Source organism: Hemibagrus wyckioides, linkage group LG18, assembly GCF_019097595.1.
Source record: "Hemibagrus wyckioides isolate EC202008001 linkage group LG18, SWU_Hwy_1.0, whole genome shotgun sequence".
NCBI classification, from domain to species: Eukaryota; Metazoa; Chordata; class Actinopteri; order Siluriformes; family Bagridae; genus Hemibagrus; species Hemibagrus wyckioides.
In genome coordinates this window covers 19,582,243-19,600,324 of record NC_080727.1, presented here as the reverse complement: position 1 = coordinate 19,600,324, position 18,082 = coordinate 19,582,243, and the positions used below count along the sequence as shown (strand labels likewise).

Sequence of the window (18,082 nt, the reverse complement as noted above, 5' to 3'; positions counted from 1 at the left end):
TGCCAAATGCCAGAAATGTAAGTCGATGTATATTGACTATATTGTCTATAGCCCTGTGGCTCTCAATATCAGTACATAGTGTGAGAAAAACAGCTGAATATTAATAGAAACATGAAAAGGAGTAAACTGAGTAAACAGAAAGCTGTCAGAATTAAGACCCAGTGGCTGTGGAACATTAAGATAAGTGATATATCATTAGTGTCAAGAGTAAGGTTTGTTAGGGTTAATGAAAATTATGGCCAATGGTTTTGCACAATAGTAACATATACTAGAGTAAGCTAAAGAAAATGGCACGAGTGATAACATTAACATTTCGCAGATGTTCCACAATGTAAATCGTATCTATAAATGTGTGTGTCTGTTATTTAACAAATATTAACTTGCTAGCATTGGCATACTGCTGTGGTATATGGAAAACAACAAATTTTCAGCTCTCGTCTTCATACATGAATATTAGTCAAACATACTCCAAGCAAGCCGAGATGTTTTAGGCAGGTCTGAATTTTTGTTTTAATGATGTATTAGACGTATTCAAGGTGGGATCAATGATGTTTACATCACACCATTATTTTTTGTATAATATTTCTCAAAAGCTTTCTGTCAGTAAATAATCTGCTTAGAGGAAAGATCCAGTGTCTGTGGTTTCTTACATACTTTATACAGGAATAGAAACAAATGAGGTGGACCACCAAGATCCAACCAAGGAGACAACCGTCATGTTTCCTGTCAGTTCAGCAACATTTTTGAACGTCTAATAATTACCTGCCACATTTTTGAATATCTTTGTCCACATGAAAATGTGAAAACTATTTCAGAACACACACACACACACACACACACACACCAGCCTAGGGATAGTATGATATAAACTGCTATATCAAATGCTAATAACATTATTGAGGGGTAGCAAAAGATTCATATGTGTGGACTGACAGCGAGGTGGAACTGCTGCTTGAGGTTACAACAAGATCTATGTCTTAGATCCAGAATCTCTGCTAGCAGTGTGGTTTGTGAGCTGGAGCAGTGTATTCCAAAGCACATTACATATCATTTCCTTTTTTGATTCCTTGGATGGTTAAAGGTTCTAATTTCCTAAAGGAAAAACACACTGAAGCATTCTATAACGGTTTCTTTAGGGGAGGAAGTAACTATAGTAATATATACGTTTGCATGTGATTGAACATTAGGGCAGGAATTACACCCGGGATGTAAAGCCATCTATCCCATGGCTTCATAAACACATAGACATATTTGCAGAATTATACACATCTAGAGGCAATTAATCAAGGCCTATCCACCAACTGGCATGTTTTTTGGGAGGTGTAGGAAACCGGGAGGAAACCCATTCAGACACAGGGGGAACATCCAAATAGATCACTCCAAGGTCAGGATCGAATCTGGAGCTGTGTAGTGGCTCCTGTAGGCCATCTATCAAAATCTCTGCCTGTAACTATAATTGCATTTGCTTGTTCTATTGGTTACTGTCTTGGCCAGGATTTGCGGAGAGGTTCTAAAAAAAATAATAATAAATAAAGCGAGTTCCTTGGATGAATTCAAAAATAAATAAATGACTATGTGCCTTACTTTATTAAAAAGCCTGACATTTTTGGAACACACTGTGGAAGACACTGAGCAGAGCAGGACAGGCCAGTACAGGCATAAACACTCTTAGGATGGAGTCAGTTCCCTGGCAGGAGGCCAGCTTGTGTGTTAACGGGCAGCCGGTACACCAGTGCCAAAGCTCTCAGAATTTTACAGCTTGCTCTCCAACTGCTTGTTTCTCTTAGACACCATATTTTTCTCCTTAAACCTTTAATAGTCCTCGGGGCTTCTGTTGGAGCTAGCAAGCGGAATTGTCAAAACATTGACTAACTCTCTGTGGCATATTTCAATGAGACTTTCTTCTGTTGCCCAGCAACTCTGTACCTGTGTGACCTCAGAGGAAGTTTAATAAAGATGTGGGTTTGCAGCAAGGAAAAGTGAAGGGTTCCCCCACAGTCTATTTCTGGAAAGCATCTAAGCAGGTGGACACAGTAGGGCCAGCAGTGTATTGTCCAAGATTATAGAGAATCCTCTGACTCATAACATTTTAATGCAAGATGTGCTTAAATGCATTAGTGTGTTTCAAACACTTGCCTGGAAAATTGTTATTACTGTAAAGACAGTATTACAGAAGTGAGACCATGTAAGGAATATTGGAAATTATGACCTTGGACCATCCTTTAACATGTTTTTACAGACAACTGTGGTAGGTATGGTGCATAACATTCATATGTAATACCACTATAAAATCGTTAGATAAGAAAAACCAATCAACATACATAAGACAAACTGATTTTTGTCCTTAGCTTGCCTTGTTTTTGCCACAGCTTAATATTTTCCAGATTTTCCAGCACACAACATACGCATCTAGCCAGCGTGTGCAAATTATATTACAAACAATAATACACAGAGCTTGTTTGTTAACTGGGAAGAAACATTTTCTTCTTTTTTAAATGATCGTTCCATGTTAAACCGTAACAGAGTACAAGAGCCCACTGAAATGTTTGCTGGGTGTGAAAATCATGTAAATTAAATACTATGCAATTCGCACGATTTAGATCTCAGCTAACTTGAACATCAACGACGGATGAGAGAATATCATTTGGAAGAATGCCGTTCATCATACTGGCACATGGTATTGTAAACTAAATGGCCAAAGGTTTGTGGACAGCTACCAATCACACAACTACAATACCGTTCAAAAGTTTGGGTTCACTTGGAAATTTCCTTGTTTTCCAGTTTGTGAACCAGAACCAGTTTGCAGTGCTATATGAAGGGAATAGGTCACAGCATGTTAAGATAAGTTCTTACCATAAAAAGTTCTAGCCAGTTTGAGCCTGTTAACAAACTCACAACTCCTGATGCTCCAGATACTGAACTAACCTAAAGAGGGCCACCTTTATTGCTCCTTTAATCAGTACAACAGTTTTCAGCTGTTTTCTAACAATCAGCCTTATAAAATGATTAAATTGGATTAGCAAACATAGCAAGAGATTGAAACAGAGGACTGATTGTTGTTGTTAATGGGTCTCTGTGCGACAATATAGATACAGTAATGTTTTACAAATGTTTTGGGACGTCAGCCTTTATCTGCCCACGAATGTAATATGGAGTTGGCCCGCTCTTTGCAGCTATGACAGCATCAACTCGTCCGGGAAGGCTTTCCACAAGGTTTAGGAGTGTGTTTATGGGAGTTTTTGACCGTTCCTCTAGCAGCGCATTTGTGTGGTCAGGCACTGATATTGGACGAGAAGGCCTGGCTCACAGTCTCCGCTCTGATTCATCCCAAAGGTGTTCTATCAGGTTGAGGTCAGGACTCAAGGCCGGTCAAGTTCCTCCACACCAAACTCACTCATCCATGTCTTTATAAACCTTGTTTTGTGCACTGGTGCGCAGTCATCCCCAAACAGTCCACACAAAGTGGAACTAGACCAACACCTGAATTCACTGATTTGGAGGGGTGTTCTAAAACATGTAAAAAATCATCTAAGTTATGTTGTTGAAATGGATAAAAATGGGTAGTATGTGCTTGTTGAACAGAGCAGACCATATGCAGTATCTGCTTTGCTGTAATAGTTACCACTCTTCTGGTAAGGCTTTTCACTAGAATTTAGGAAGCGGTCATGCGGATTTGTCCATTCAGCCACATGAGCATTAGTGAGGTCAGGCACTGACGTTGGGCGAAGAGGTGTTTATTAAGGTTGAGGTCAAGGTTTTGTGGAGGTTACTGGAGTTTGTCCATTCCAACCTTGGTAAACCATGTCTTCATGGACCTCTGAAGGTCACCATTGAGTGTGATGGTCAGGAGTCTACAACCTATAAGCTAATAGTGGTCAAACACTTTACTGACAGGCATTTTTGCTGTTATTTGCTTGTGTTGATTAATGACAGGAAGGAAGTTTTGTGGTTTCTGAATGTGCTTATAGCATGGTAAATGAAGACAAATGGAGATTTTCAATAAAACACGACATAAATCACAAATAAATGGTGCTGTCTTACAACACGGATGGGTTTGAGTGATAAATTATACTCAAGGAGCTTATGATTTTTAAAAAAGGAAACAAAAAAATGTAGTTGTGCCAACATCTATCCAATTAGCAAACAAGCTTACTGCCCGGCTGTTTGGATTAAGTGGGATATCTGGATTAAGTTTTCCGTTAAAATTTGGGTATTTATATGATTATAACATATGTATATGATCTGATGTTATGGTAAATCTTTCCATATAAAAAAATTCACCTTTATTTATATACACTACTCACAAAAAGTTAAGGATATTCGGCTTTCGGGTGAAATTTCAGGATGCACCTAAAATGCACTATAACCTTTACAGGTGAACTGAATTTGACCTTCTCTACACTTTTGAATGCACATGTCCAACTGTTCAGTGTTTCAGTACTTTTTGCATAACTTGCTGTTCTCTAGCAAGGTGCTTAACGGCAAAATTCACAACTGGTGTTTGATCCATGAATCGACCAATAAATCTTCTGGTTCAATTAGAATTGGTATTTAAACAGTCCTCTTCATCATGCTGTTCACATTTTGACATCATGAGACAACACCTAACAATGGATCAACAGGACCTCGCCATTGCGAGGCTTCAAACAGGATGTTCTCAGAGGGAAGTGGCCACTGAGCTTAGAGCGTCACAGAGTGTCATCAGCAGGTTGCGACAGAGATACAGAGAGACTGGAAGAGTCACAGAAAGGCATAGAAGTGGACATCCTTTGGCCACATCCCACATTGATGACCGCTTCATTGTGGACAGTGCCCTGTGGAACTGGATGATGAATGTCACTCAACTCCAGGCACATTTAAGGGAGGTGAGAGGCACCCAAGTGTCACGTTAGACCATTTGAAACCGTTTACATCAGCGTGGTCTGTGTGCTAGACGACCTGCAAGGGGACCTGACCACACCACCAGGCACAGGCGTCGGGCCAGGGAACATTCACGCTGGACGAGAGACCAGTGGGCCTCAGTGCTGATCTCTGATGAAAGTCGATTCATGTTGAGCAGAAATGATGGCCGCCAACGATGTTGGAGACGTCAAGGAGAATGATATGCATCACCCACTGTTGTGGTGGTGTTACAGTCTGGGCAGGTGTGTCCACTCAATACAGAACTGCCCTACATCTTGTGAACGGTACAGTGACAAGCCAATACTACCTGAATAACATCATTAATCCAGTCATTGTGCCCCTGCCTGAACAACACAGGCCTAATTTCATCTTCATGGACGACAATGCTCCAGCTCATCAAGGTCGCCTCATTAGGGAACAGCTGCTCGAGGCTGGGGTACCTCAAATGGAGTGGCCTGCACTATGGGATCAGCCGAGTCGCCGTGTAGAGGCTCGTAACCCTGCACCCCAGATCCTCAATGACCTGAGGGCCGCCCTTCAAGAAGAATGGAATGCCTCAGCAGACAATAAATCGACTCGTGAACAGCATGAGACGTCGATGTCAAGCTGTAATTGATGGTCAAAGGCACATGACAAATTATTGAGACATTTTTTGTTGTGGTATACCCACCACTGTTGTTGGCTTTTGTTTCAGTAAACTGTTTGAGATGAGGAAATCACCACTGCATGCTTCTACTTAAATTCCCTACTTTCATGATATATCATCACTGTAGTGTGAACTTTTTACATTTTCCATAAATTTCACCCAAAAGCCAAATATCCTTAATTTTTTGTGAGTAGTGTATATCCCTCAAGTTGTTCGTTAGACGTCGAGACCGGTTTCTGAATCCGACACTGGATCTGTTTAGTGAAGCACAAATAAATCTCACACAAGAACATTAATATCATGTTGTTTATTAGAAGGTAGAGGAGGATTTCATGAAACATTATCAGCCAGTCACTCGCAAACTTTGTCCGGTTTAGACAGAAGAGGAAAAAATGACAATGAGCCGTTTGGTAGCCGAAAGAGTCGATTCCTATCGGTGACCCGAGTCAAATGATCCGATTCACTGAAGGAAAAAGACGGAATTCCAGTCACTAATATACAAGCTGTAATAACATAATGATCTAATGACGAAGTGGTAATTATTCGGTTCATTCTGCGTCCGAGGAATCCTGGTAGACTTTATAATAATGTTTATTTTGGAAATATTCAACATATTAACCAACTACATCCCCAAAATATCTTTTATTCAGAAGAAGAGGTGGATCGTTTCCCCCACTCACATTTTACTACAAAACCTTTCTCAAGGCTATTTGATCAACTTATTGGAAGGGTTTCCATTTCAGAAACAACAATTTAAATGCTTAAGTAATCTTTCACAAGCAGTACCAACATTTTGAGGCATCTTTTTTGGTGTATTTGGGAAAAGATGCTTTCACACAGTGCTTCCAAACTACCACAACTGACACAGGTCTCTAAAAAACCCCAATCATCATGCCAAAAGCATTGAAGAAAAAAAAAAAAAGAAAGAATATGTTGCTTATTTCCTTTGGTTAATTGCGTTCCCTTATTCCACATGTTCAGCTAAGCAGCAAAGCAGGAACGCCCCCTGCTGGACAACATCAAGATCAGCAGGCAAGAGCACACTAAAAAATAATAATTCCTGTGAAACCAATGTACCCAGTTTAAATGACTTTCATTTCCTAGAAGAGAAACGAAATGAGAAAGCAAAACACTACTACCAGGTTTGAAACAGATGTAGAATTTATTTTGACCATGGGTAGGAAAAAATACAGAGGTGTAGAGGAAACAAGCTGACCCTGTTATAAACACACCACTTACTCAGAAGAGGAAAAAAAAAACCCCAAGAGAACGGGAAAGAGAGAGAGAGAGGAAAAAAAATTAAAAAATTAAAATAAAATAAAACCCAAAACGCCTTGTTTACCATTAGGGTTTTTTTTTTTAAACACTTCCTAATATTAGAATAAAAACAGCTGCCATTATTTTATTTTATTTTTTCATATCTATATTTCTTCATATATATATTTATATATTTAACATTCTTTTTAAAACATTGTGCAAGTGTTTTGCTGGTATTCCATAAATGGTAAACAAGAGTTGGTCCAGTGCATCATATAGTGACATTTCCTAAATACTTATTGACTTCCAGCTTAAATCACGATCCTTACCATTGCATGACTAACCCTACTGACGAGAGCGAGGAAGAAAGGAGGAAAAAGACAGAACAGCAAGAAGTATGATAAAGCCAGACATTTCTGACAATTGAAAGTGTTTAGGAAAATAAAATAAAACCTGCACTAGGAAATATTATTGCCAGGGTTTGTGTAATGAGACATGATAGCATGATGCGGAGTCAGATTGTTGTTCACAAGTGGTGGTGGGTGGGGAGAAAATGTTCCCCGAAACAGCAATGATGGCAGCCAATGCGATTAAACATGCAGAAGTGACTGGCTTTTTCACAAGCTGAAGAAAAGCACGAGCACAAGGAGGACAACCAGGAGTGTGTGTGTGTTTCAATTCAGGAGGCCAGACATGTCTGCACTGCCTCCTACCTTCTAACCCTTTATACTTTTCCTCCGATGAGAACTAGCAACGACAAGAAAGAAAAAGAAAAATGACACGGGCAGTGCTGCATCTACACTTCCCCTAAACTAATCGAAATATATATATATTTATAATATATGCGCTCCAAACCGGGTGAAATGCCACATATAAAGCTTTAAGAGAAAAAATAATCACGTTTGGTGACAAATGACAGCTCTTTATTTCTCTGTGACTTCTCTCTAGATTTTACTGAAGTAATGTTTTTTTTTTTTTCTCCTTAAAAGTATTTCTTGACGTGAAAGTTAGCAACCGTACAAATCTAGATTTCAGTGTGCCAACATCTTTACAAAAAATTTGGTTTTGAGTATTACAAAAAAAAAAAAAAAATCAAAATATGAGCAAAAATGGAAAAATAAAGAACGACCAAAACAATTAATATATCATGATACATACAACACAATTCATGTCAAAGAAAGGAAACGTGATACATAATTTATTCACACTTTACAAAAACAAAAAAAAAAAAAGAAGAAGAAAAAAAAAACTCTTTTTAGCTACAACACAGTCAGCAAATCCAACAGAATATCCAGACAAGTTGCTTTTGATTAAAAGACAACCCAAAGAAGGAGGAAGGGGGTGGGGTGGGGGGCGGTGTAAGAGAGACGGAGAGAAGAAATTAAAAAACACAGTCACTGGCAGTGAGACGAGTGGACCGTCTTGTAATGCCTTATTCACTGCTCAGTAAAAGTCATTAAAACTGACTTCTGCCTCGGAGGCAAAAGCATTTTTTCGTAAAAAACAAAAAAAAAAAAAAAAAAAGAAGAAGGGGGGGGAAAATGGGTAGCTGCACTAGTGATACACAATAAGTGCTTGTCAAACCATTCCGTTTTTAAAACATGACAAACTTAAGAAGGAACAAACATTTATCCCCAAAGAAAAGAAAGATTGGCCTTGTGAGCACATATCAGTGACGTTAATCATGGGTTGAAGGTCAATAGAAACCGCCAACAAAGACCGGACCACGCTACGTGCGCACGGCTCCGGGCCGAGAACAGACGCCGCTGCCGTATTCGTTTTACAGTAGTAGCTGAAGAAGAAGAGCTTTACACTTGGCTTTGCGGCAAAAAAAACGCATCATCAGATGGCACAACACGAGAGAGCTGTGGTCTAGAAGTAGTGAGGGGAGATCGAACTGGACACAAGAACTGGTTTGTAAATAAGAAAAAAAAAATATCGCCTGAGTTGAGCAGGAGGAAGTGGCAGTAAGTTGTGAACAGGGGATTACGGACATTGCACAATAAGCGTGGGGCGAGATGGGGAAAGCTTACAAATAAGAGCCAATCGGTGAAAGACAACGGCTATATTAAAACAAAACAAAAAAATTAGATAGCACTGGAAATGCTCGAGGCGGTCCAGGTGTCCAGGAAAGAAGTGGCAGTGCACTTGCAGGAAAGAAGAAGCAGTGAGGCACAATGATGCATCAAAGTTTGAATAAAAAAAAAAAAAAAAAAAAAAAAAAAAAAAAACAACCACACGGATAAACAGGGAGAAATAAAAAAAAAAAAATAAACCCTGGACAAGTGCAAAATTTACACAGCAAAATAAAGATGGAAATTTCTTGCTCAATACATTAAAAATGAATAGAAATTTAGGGTTTTGTTTTTTTTACAATACAATCATCTGTGTTTGAATCTGTTACACTAAAAGGTTCGGACGTTGTGGTTTCAGTACAATCATGAAGGGAAGAAAAAAAAAGGGATCAGTTTTTTTAGATAATGCAACACACTGCTCAGAGAGAGGGTTGTTAGGCTAAGCAGCTTGGGTAATGAGTGTGTCCCAAATTCAACCTGTACATGCCAAAACACAGCGCGTCTCCCTTCTCCTGCTAATCTCTCCGATACTGCTGTACACACATCGAGGCCTTGAAATTCCTCACTTTAAATAGGATTAAAACAGTGGGCCTGGCTGACTCCGTGCAGCTCTCTGTTAAACCGAGTGCACCGAGATGGACGCAGTCCAGTGGCCTGTGGAGTCTCTGAGGCTGGTGAATTAAATACACCTGCTGCACTAGAAGATGCCTCAGCACCATGGTGAATGCATAAGCGAGAGAGTGACCTGCTCTCATTCTCTGCACACGTTTAAAAAGCCCTTTAGCTTAAAAAAAAGGGCATTTATGATAGAATGGACAAAGATAATCGTTGCTCTAAAGCTGGTGTGATCAACGATTTCTATTAAATTTAGCTGCTCACTCTGAACTGGCCTCAGAAAAAAATTACCATGGACCAAAATAGAAAATCTGATGAACCTGCTTGGTCTGGACTCCCTGCCTGTGTCCGGAAAAGGTATTGCCATATTTTACATATATATATTTATATCGACATCGGCATCGACATTGTCTTCAGGTAAAATATACAAGATATAATCAGAACCATATGGGTTTTGGGATACAGTGTGAAAAAAGTAGATATTTTTACTTGTGCCCAGAAAGAGAACCAAATAACAAAAAAAACAAACAAACAAACAAACAAAAAAAAAAACAGGGGGGTGGTACAGATAAGACTGACAAACGTCTGCGTCAGTTAAAATCCATCAGTAATAAAAGTTTAGCCATACCCCAACTCCTCCTTACTGGACTGAGATTTGTACACGACAGGCTTTGCCTCTATCCATCACCTCTCGCTCTCTCCCTGCAGAGGGTCAGGTGTGAGGCAGGGCCAGGAGCTCGGAGAACTACCTGCAGCCAGGCACGTGGAGACCGTTGACCAAAGACGAGAAGGGCAGGAGCAGCTCGAGTTGTGCAAACAGGGAGAAGTGATCGGAGGGGATGTGGGGGTGCGGGCAGCCAGTGACATTGTTCTCGTGGAGCCAATGGGGGTCCAGTGGGCCGAGCACGCCCAGCACGTTCAGCAGAGGCTGAGAGTAGAAGATGTAATCAATCACACCCTGTAGAGAACAGAAAAACAACAAGATTAGAGTTTTAGGGGGGTAAGTGAGAGAAACTACTTAACTCACACTATTGCTTAGTTTTATCCTTCTTAAAATGGCACTTTATTAAAAATGTGTATCTGTTCAGGAACAAAAAAACAACAATTTAGGGAAATGGCCAAATCAGATTTTGACCAAAATGATGTTTTTACTGCCAATATACACAGACATCTCCCTGGCATCGGTCCACACAACCCATATTTGGCAAGAAGCCAGTTTAACAAATGCAGCAGTAAATACACTATTCTGCAGAAAAATGTCAAACCCGGCCAGCCAAGAACGCTTTTCCCTCAATTTCATCAGGTTTTCATTGCATGTCATTTCAAAACATGAAACTGACACAAGCCTAAACTTTTCAGATTGTGAACAGATACTCACTGTCAAAATGTAAACTTTGGCAGTAGAATCTTTCAATGATTAGATTGGATTAAAATATAGACATAAGCTTTAATGGCTTTCAGCTGAGTCGAAAAGAGTCTATCTGCAATATCTTGACCGCCATAAAACTACAAATTCTGTTCATCACCCATCCAAAAGAACAAGCTACAGGATCCCTTAAACTACATGCTATCCAAAATCTCTGAATCTAAATTTTTATGAATAGAATTACTTGGATTCATTCTTCCTTGTTCAAATACTTGATAAGATACATGCTCAAATACATGATGGTCTGTATCATAGTGATACACATATATATTATGTCTATGAAACTGAACGTACTGAACGTTCATAAAATTACAGATCAAAAACAAGAGCGTGTCTGATACGAGACCTTGAAGTCAAAGGTGTAGTTGGTATAAGGCATCAGGCCGTTCTCGTAGGCACTCTTTAGCTTGAAGCCGTGCGTGATCCTGCTGCTGGATGTGCCGTTCTTGCCATTACAGTTAAAGTTGGTCAGGCAGTCGATATAGCGCAGCTCCTTGAAGTCCTTATGGGTGCTGTCCACACCACCTGTGCTCAGGTACTCCACCACACCTACATAGATGCATAGTTTCAATAAACTTGCAAACGTTTTTTGTATGAAACAATTAAAAACCACAAACAAAAACAAAAGCATACCCGAGTCAGGCAGTGAGTTGAGATCAGCACACAGGACAAGAGGGATGGCATTAGTCTCCCCGGACACAGAGGAGAGCTTGAGGCTGCGCGTGGCCTTGTCCACAATGTTCTTCACTTCTGAGAGGAACATCATGGTCTGGACGAGCTTTACGTCCGAGTACTCCGGGTCCCAGTGCATGTGAGCGTTAGCCATCAACAGTAGCTGCTTCTCCATACTAGGCAAGTGCTTCCCTGCTACAGAACACCAAACCAGGATCAGCAACAAAACAGTACAAGATGTACAGTGCTTTAACATTATGAGTTTGGCCAAGAGCAGACAAGAAAAGTGACATAGATGAATGGGAAGGTAAGAAATTAGCTACAAACCAGATTGCTCAATCATTTCTTTGCGAAGCTCCAGGAGTACGGCAACACCGATGTTGTCCTTGGTCATCACCCTGTTCAACATGACCTCTGAGCCCTCCGAGTTAGCCATGGCGAGCTGGTTAAACTCCACTGTATGTTTCTGCACAAGGCTGAACCTGTTTCCAAGACACACACACACACACACGAAGGGTCAGGTATAGATCAGAGTACTGGACACCTCAGTTATTTGAACAGCCTTACATAATGGCCGCTATTCTCAAACACTCACTTGTCGGTCTTGTAGAAGATTGCACAACCGTCCACGTGTTTGCGGTCAGACTCCGACATGGTCCTGGCACGAGACTTGGGGCTGAAAAAACCCTCGTATCCGTGCTCCTTGAGTTCCACCAGGAAAAAGTTGTAGTACTGCTCCGTCTCCACTTCCTGCCACAAAATCATAACAAGCTAAGCATCTGCATTCTCCATCATATTTCTGAAGATCGCAATACAGGGGAAGAAAAATGTAATAATAATAATAATAATAATAATAATAATAATAATAATAACAGATTTCCCAGAATAGGTCTATTTTTTCCGTGAATCTAATAAGCACTTAGTATAAATAAATATGCAAGCAAATGAATATTTGTGTTTGTCAGACCTGAAGACTGATGATATCTGCACTGCAACTGAGGATCTCCTGCATGATGGACTTTTTCCTGTACTCCCAGTTGAGAGCCCAGGAAGGGCAGTAACCGTAGAGCTGACGTGTGGCGTACTTATCACACAGTACGTTGTAGCACATCACAGAGAACAATGCTGCAACATGAACAAGCATTTGTGGCATCAATGCAAGTTCCAAGATTATCCGCTTTATCAGAGAGGACTTTAAACTCTACTATAATTACATGACCACCAGTTTTGTGATCTAAAATGTAATCTAAAACACTTGTTGGTGAACAAACGGTTTTGGACATAAATGCTCTGTGCACTGAAATCAGCTTGAGGTGAAAGTCTCACTCCTCTGTGAAGAAACACTACACGCTGTCCCTTCAAATACAACTACAAAAAAACATCGGCATGTGTCCTATTTGGGACAGCTCCACTGAATTTATGCGCAACAGCTGGAAATAATACGCTAATAAAAACAGAAATTTAGCTGCTTGTTTGCTTGTATGATTTGGGTGAAGGGTATTGTGTGACTTCTTTGAAACTGCAAAGCCTATTTTGGCCCAAGAACGACTTTGTGTACAGATCTGCGATTGATGATCTAAGAAACACTATACAAGAATGATGCTCTGTTTACTGTTGACTGTAATGGATGTGTGTGAGATGTGGGTGGAAAGAGATTATTTTTAGCAGCACCATTCCAACATAGTCAGTCTAAGAAGAAGTGTGATGTTAATTTGCAATTAATTCTATTTTTATGTCCACAGAAGACAGTCCTGTACGGTGAACTTGCCAGCCATGTTCTATTAAAGACGGCAAAGAGGTTTTAATTCATTTGCTTCGGGTCAATAAGCTCTCAATGACCACTGTAGCCAATAACCAATATCAAATACTGAATAATGAATATGCAAAGTTTAGTAGCTGATCGTTATTATGAATCACATGCCTGACTACAGAAAGTATCGGCAATGACCAAGAGATAAATGTAGTGCGCTATGAACCGACCATTATATCTGTCCTATTGCTATTAGTTGCATAGCTGCATTTAAAAGCCTTGTTACAAACCTCGGAGTCAATTCAGAGTAATTCATTCATTTAAATGATTCAAGAGTCAACAAAATCTGCATTAGAATCAACAGTGTTGTGGAACTCTACTTGAAAGAGAACGTCCCAGGTCCTGCTATCATATGAAGCTTGTTTCTGAACAAATAGCAATGTTCTGTACAAATAAATGAAAGCCAGCTCTAGTTCGTCCAGTGAAATGTGTTATTAATTCCTGCAAAACTGTTACTCTGGTGGCCAAAAGAAAGGACAGACACCACTTACGATCACAGATATTACCATAACGAGAAAAATATTCACATTTGAGAGGTTCTCACCTGCTGGTCGTGTCCTGTCAGGTTCCTTAAGATGTACCCATGAGCGAGGAGGGGGCTGTTCTGTGGAGACTACAGCGGAAAATGACCAATGTAACAAACGTGTACGCACATACACAGAAAACACTACTGAAAAATGTTTCATTCTTTTCCCAAATGAAAAAAGCACCGTCTGAGACATTAACAGTGTGTGGGCACAGGATGTGTGACCTACCGCGTTTGGTGCCTGCAAGATTGTCCAGCAGGTAGTTCAGGAGCCGGCGCGTCCCATCGGGTTCCAGGTAGAGGTTCATGATGTCTTGTGCAAGTGGGTTTCCTGCCAAGTCAAAGAAGAAAATTTGCATTTTACTCAAATCACTCTGAATGCAATCCTCAAAGATTCCTAATCTGATAGAGAAATAAATTAATTCACATCAATTTATACTGGCTTAATTCCAATGTGTTTGGCACACAGGACTCACCTTTTAAACCCAAGGTTTGTAACTGAAACAATTTTCCAAGCTCAAAAGGCAGGACTCGCAACTGGTTGTTATTTAAAAGCAGTTCCCTAAAAAAATAAGCAGGCAAGACAGAGCAGAAAACAGATTATAAAATATCACCAGTGCACGTTTACAAGATGGACAAGAGAAGTGATATTAGCACATCCATATGAACTCCAAAACAACATTTACATAATAGCTATATGCACATGCAAAAGCTTTAACGGCGCATCTCAACCATTAAACGGCACAAACTGGCTTTTCTGTCCTTCACAGAAAAAATGATCTATAGGCTCCCAGTGTAGCGATAATCACAGCAGAAAATAGATGGGTATATGTTACCACCAGCAACATTAATGGAATTGATCCATTCGAGTAAAATCCCTGCGGCAGCCACACATGAGCTCACAGATATTAGTGAGCACGGAGTGGCTCATTATCATCTCCAGAAAAGGGGAAACATCGGCATAGTTCTGTGCTAAAACACGTGTGCGCTGACGTTAAGCTGAACTTGACCGTAAGGAAATGCTGCAGTCACTGACCTGAGAGATACCATGTTGCCTAGTTCGGCAGGCAAGCTCCTGATCTTATTGGATGAGAGGTCCAAGTACACCAGGTTGTGTAGTTTGGCAATGTCCGGAGGGATACGCGAGAGAGAGTTGTCGCTGATGTGCAAAGCAGTCAGATGGGTAAGAGACCACAATGCTGTGCTCAGGCTCCTCACTTTGCCTAAAGGCAAAACAGAGAGCAAGGATAAAATTTCTTTTCTTAATGAGGAGTTCAGTTTCACGTTACTTTAATAGGTTCAGGAGGATATCTCAATAATAATAATAATAATAATAATAATAAAAAAAAAAACACACTACAACACACCATGTTCACATCTCATTAACCACACATACACAACTACTAATATTAACAACAACAATGTTTGAGCAATAAGAAAGCTAAAAAATTTAAAAAAAAAAAAATCAAGCCTAATACACTACATAGCTAAAAGTTAGATGCCAGACAAGGAGGTCTGGGTGGAGTTCATCCCAAAGATGTTTAATGGAGTTGAGATTAGGGCTCTAGGCAGGCCAGGTTCTTTCTCTATAACCGTGGCATAGTATGTCTTCATGGAGTTCGCTTTGTGTACAAGGGCACCATTGTGCTGGAGCAGTCTCTTAGATCCAGTGAAGGCAAGCAATACACAGACATTTACAATCGTGTGCAGCAACAGTTTGGGGAAGGCCCACACATGGGTGTGACGGTCAGGTGTCCACATACTTGTGGCCATCTAACACCCAAGTTGTGTTATAAGAGGAAAAGGACTAACTGTAATTGAAATTACCACTGATCTCCAGTTCGGCCCAGTATGACTTCTTCCCACTAGCTGCCTCCTCGCTCGACATTATAGTGTACATCCGCCTTGGATCTGGCGGATCATATTTTTCCTTGGGCATCCCTGTAACACTGAAAGAGGTGAAAGTTACTCCCATTGCTCGATTACACGACATCAGAGAACACAGCACAAGCCTAACAACAGGATGTGATCTATCACACCATCCCTGCGACGTATACATCACGCACGTAAGACTCTTACGCTAGAGTCCTGGAAACAAATCGGATACACAACAGTCTGAGCTTTGGTAAGGGCATGTGTTCGCCTTTCTGGAGAAAAGACGCAGAGGTCTAGCCGGAGAGAGATGGGCAGAACGCATGGGAGGCTGAATGGATATCGGAATACAGAGCACACATGGTAGCACTTTAGGAGATCAATAACCGGGGCTCATTTTTCCATTATTCATAAATGTCCATAGAACTACTACTACTACTACTACTACTCTTCATCTGATCTAAATTTCTGAAGAGGAAAACTAGGTTAAACACAGTGAGAATGACCAGCATGTGCTGTGTGATGCTTTTAAGAAGGTGCAAATCCGCACGTGACCCAAACATTATACGGTGAAAGTATTAATCGGTCATCAAACTCGCTAAGAAGCTGGACAGTTTAGTGGCTTCTGTTTCCGAAGAGAGCCAGACGGTTGCCACGAGAAACTAGAAAACACCAACACCTCGTGCTCAGCAACCTGTTAGCTAACTAGTTAACTAGTAAGGCGCGTGCTCGTATATAAACATCATGGAAAGAATAATCACACACGCGTTTGTTGAAATGGGTTCAAATAGAAAGAGAAGAGTTTCCTGGATCGGGAGCGCGCTTGTAAATATTATGGCAAGACTAGTTTCCCCTTAACAAGACGAGCCATGCCGTGCGTGTAGCAGCAGGTCGCTAGCCAATCATGTTACCTGGTTAACGCAAGAGCTTTATGTGTTACGTTTCGGCAGCTGCTCATGCTTTAAATTTGACATAATAAACAACGAAATAAAAAAAAAAAGGTTAAACTCACAAAGTCACACACGAGCTGTTCAGACTTGCTCGCTGTTATGCTAACCGGGTAGGTGACTAGTCAGTAGCTTAAACGCTTAGCTAAGGTTAGTTAGGTTGTAGATGTACCCTAGTGAACTGAAGACTTCCATCATAATCGGCTCTTTCTATAATTATAAGCAATTTGTGGGTGAGATATATACATTATATATATATATATATGGTCACGACATCAAGGACTGCAAATGTGTACACGATTAAACTAATACCTAATAGAACGTACAGAGGGAGCGTGTATTTTTTTTTATTATTATTATTATATTTTTAAACTAGCTGGTGTTATTAAGATTCGGTTAGTTCGCCAGAGAGCTCGAGACTTAGCCTGCTAGCTAACGCGCGACTTTGTGTGTGTGTGCGCGAATTAAAGAAAACCCACAACAACAAAAAATGGAATTTTAAAGAAAAAGCAGTTAGGTTGAAAACGTCCTGAAATGAAGTTAGTGTTGTTTCTCAGCGGTGATTTGGGTTTACCTGTAAGAGCATACCAGTTCACGAAGCCGACTGCGCGTTTCCTTTGTTTCTGCTCCACTTTGTATCCGCTGGTTTCTTCACTGAAAGCAAACAAGAATCATGGCGGCCGTGAGAGTTTGGGGCTGAGATAACAACAAGCGTGCTCATTGGCTGATTCCGTGAGGCGCTCCGCGATTGGCTGGATCGCTGACGCCACGCCTACCGCGGTGTTTACGCCAGAGACGGAGCAGGAAAATTTGGGTCAGTTTGCGGATGTCGACAAATAAGTTGTAGGCAATGCTACAGCGAATATCTTTTATTACGATTATTTTTTTTAATTTATTACGATATTTTTTAAAAAAAAATCTGTTAAATGTGTTTAAAGCACATGGACGGGATTTATTTTTTAATGTTGTTGCACGATACCTCATGTAAATACCTTTATTAAGCAAATTACTTCATGTAAATATCACAGGAGTGTGTGTGTGTGTGTTATATATACATATATATATATTTTAAATACATTAATATTATTTACACGCATACATAGATTTTACTGATTATTTCTTTGATTATTTGTGCCCCTTATTAATTAATTAATTAATTAAATTTATTATTACATGAAAACTAATTTCATGTAATAATTAAACCTCAGTAAAGTTATCATAATCATTCTTCACCTGATTGCTGATATTCCTACAATTGTGGAAATTGTAGAAAAATCTACATTTATTGATGCAAATTAAGCCTCATCTAATTAATGAGGCATATATTATCATAC

At 40.1% G+C, this 18,082-nt stretch overlaps 1 protein-coding gene across 3 annotated transcripts; it reads right to left on the bottom strand.

The window, feature by feature from the left end:
• Positions 1 to 5,870: 5,870 nt before the first annotated feature.
• cnot6a (CCR4-NOT transcription complex, subunit 6a) lies at positions 5,871 to 17,420 on the bottom strand. Of its 3 annotated transcripts, none has more exons than XM_058416083.1 (12): positions 17,323 to 17,420; positions 15,757 to 15,878; positions 14,966 to 15,152; positions 14,406 to 14,491; positions 14,159 to 14,260; positions 13,948 to 14,016; positions 12,561 to 12,718; positions 12,189 to 12,343; positions 11,921 to 12,075; positions 11,555 to 11,788; positions 11,268 to 11,470; positions 5,871 to 10,453 (listed from the first exon to the last, which is right to left on the bottom strand). In XM_058416083.1, exons 2-12 carry the CDS (start codon positions 15,866 to 15,868, stop codon positions 10,241 to 10,243), a joined length of 1,674 nt encoding a protein of 557 aa, XP_058272066.1. In that variant the 5' UTR covers positions 15,869 to 15,878; positions 17,323 to 17,420; the 3' UTR covers positions 5,871 to 10,240. The 3 variants fall into 3 exon arrangements, with proteins under 3 accessions (XP_058272066.1, XP_058272067.1, XP_058272068.1); XM_058416084.1 differs by having other exon boundaries at positions 11,555 to 11,785; XM_058416085.1 differs by lacking the exon at positions 15,757 to 15,878 and having other exon boundaries at positions 17,323 to 17,395.
• Between the last annotated feature and the right edge of the window lie 662 nt (positions 17,421 to 18,082).

Coding starts and splice junctions, on each gene's coding strand:
- cnot6a (XM_058416083.1), bottom strand. CDS start 15,868: ATGCCCAAGGAAAAATATGATCCGCCAGATCCAAGGCGGATGTACACT. Junction 11,789..11,920: donor AGAAATGATTGAGCAATCTG/GTTTGTAGCTAA, acceptor GGTGTTCTGTAG/CAGGGAAGCACTTGCCTAGT. Junction 11,471..11,554: donor CAACTCACTGCCTGACTCGG/GTATGCTTTTGT, acceptor GCATCTATGTAG/GTGTGGTGGAGTACCTGAGC.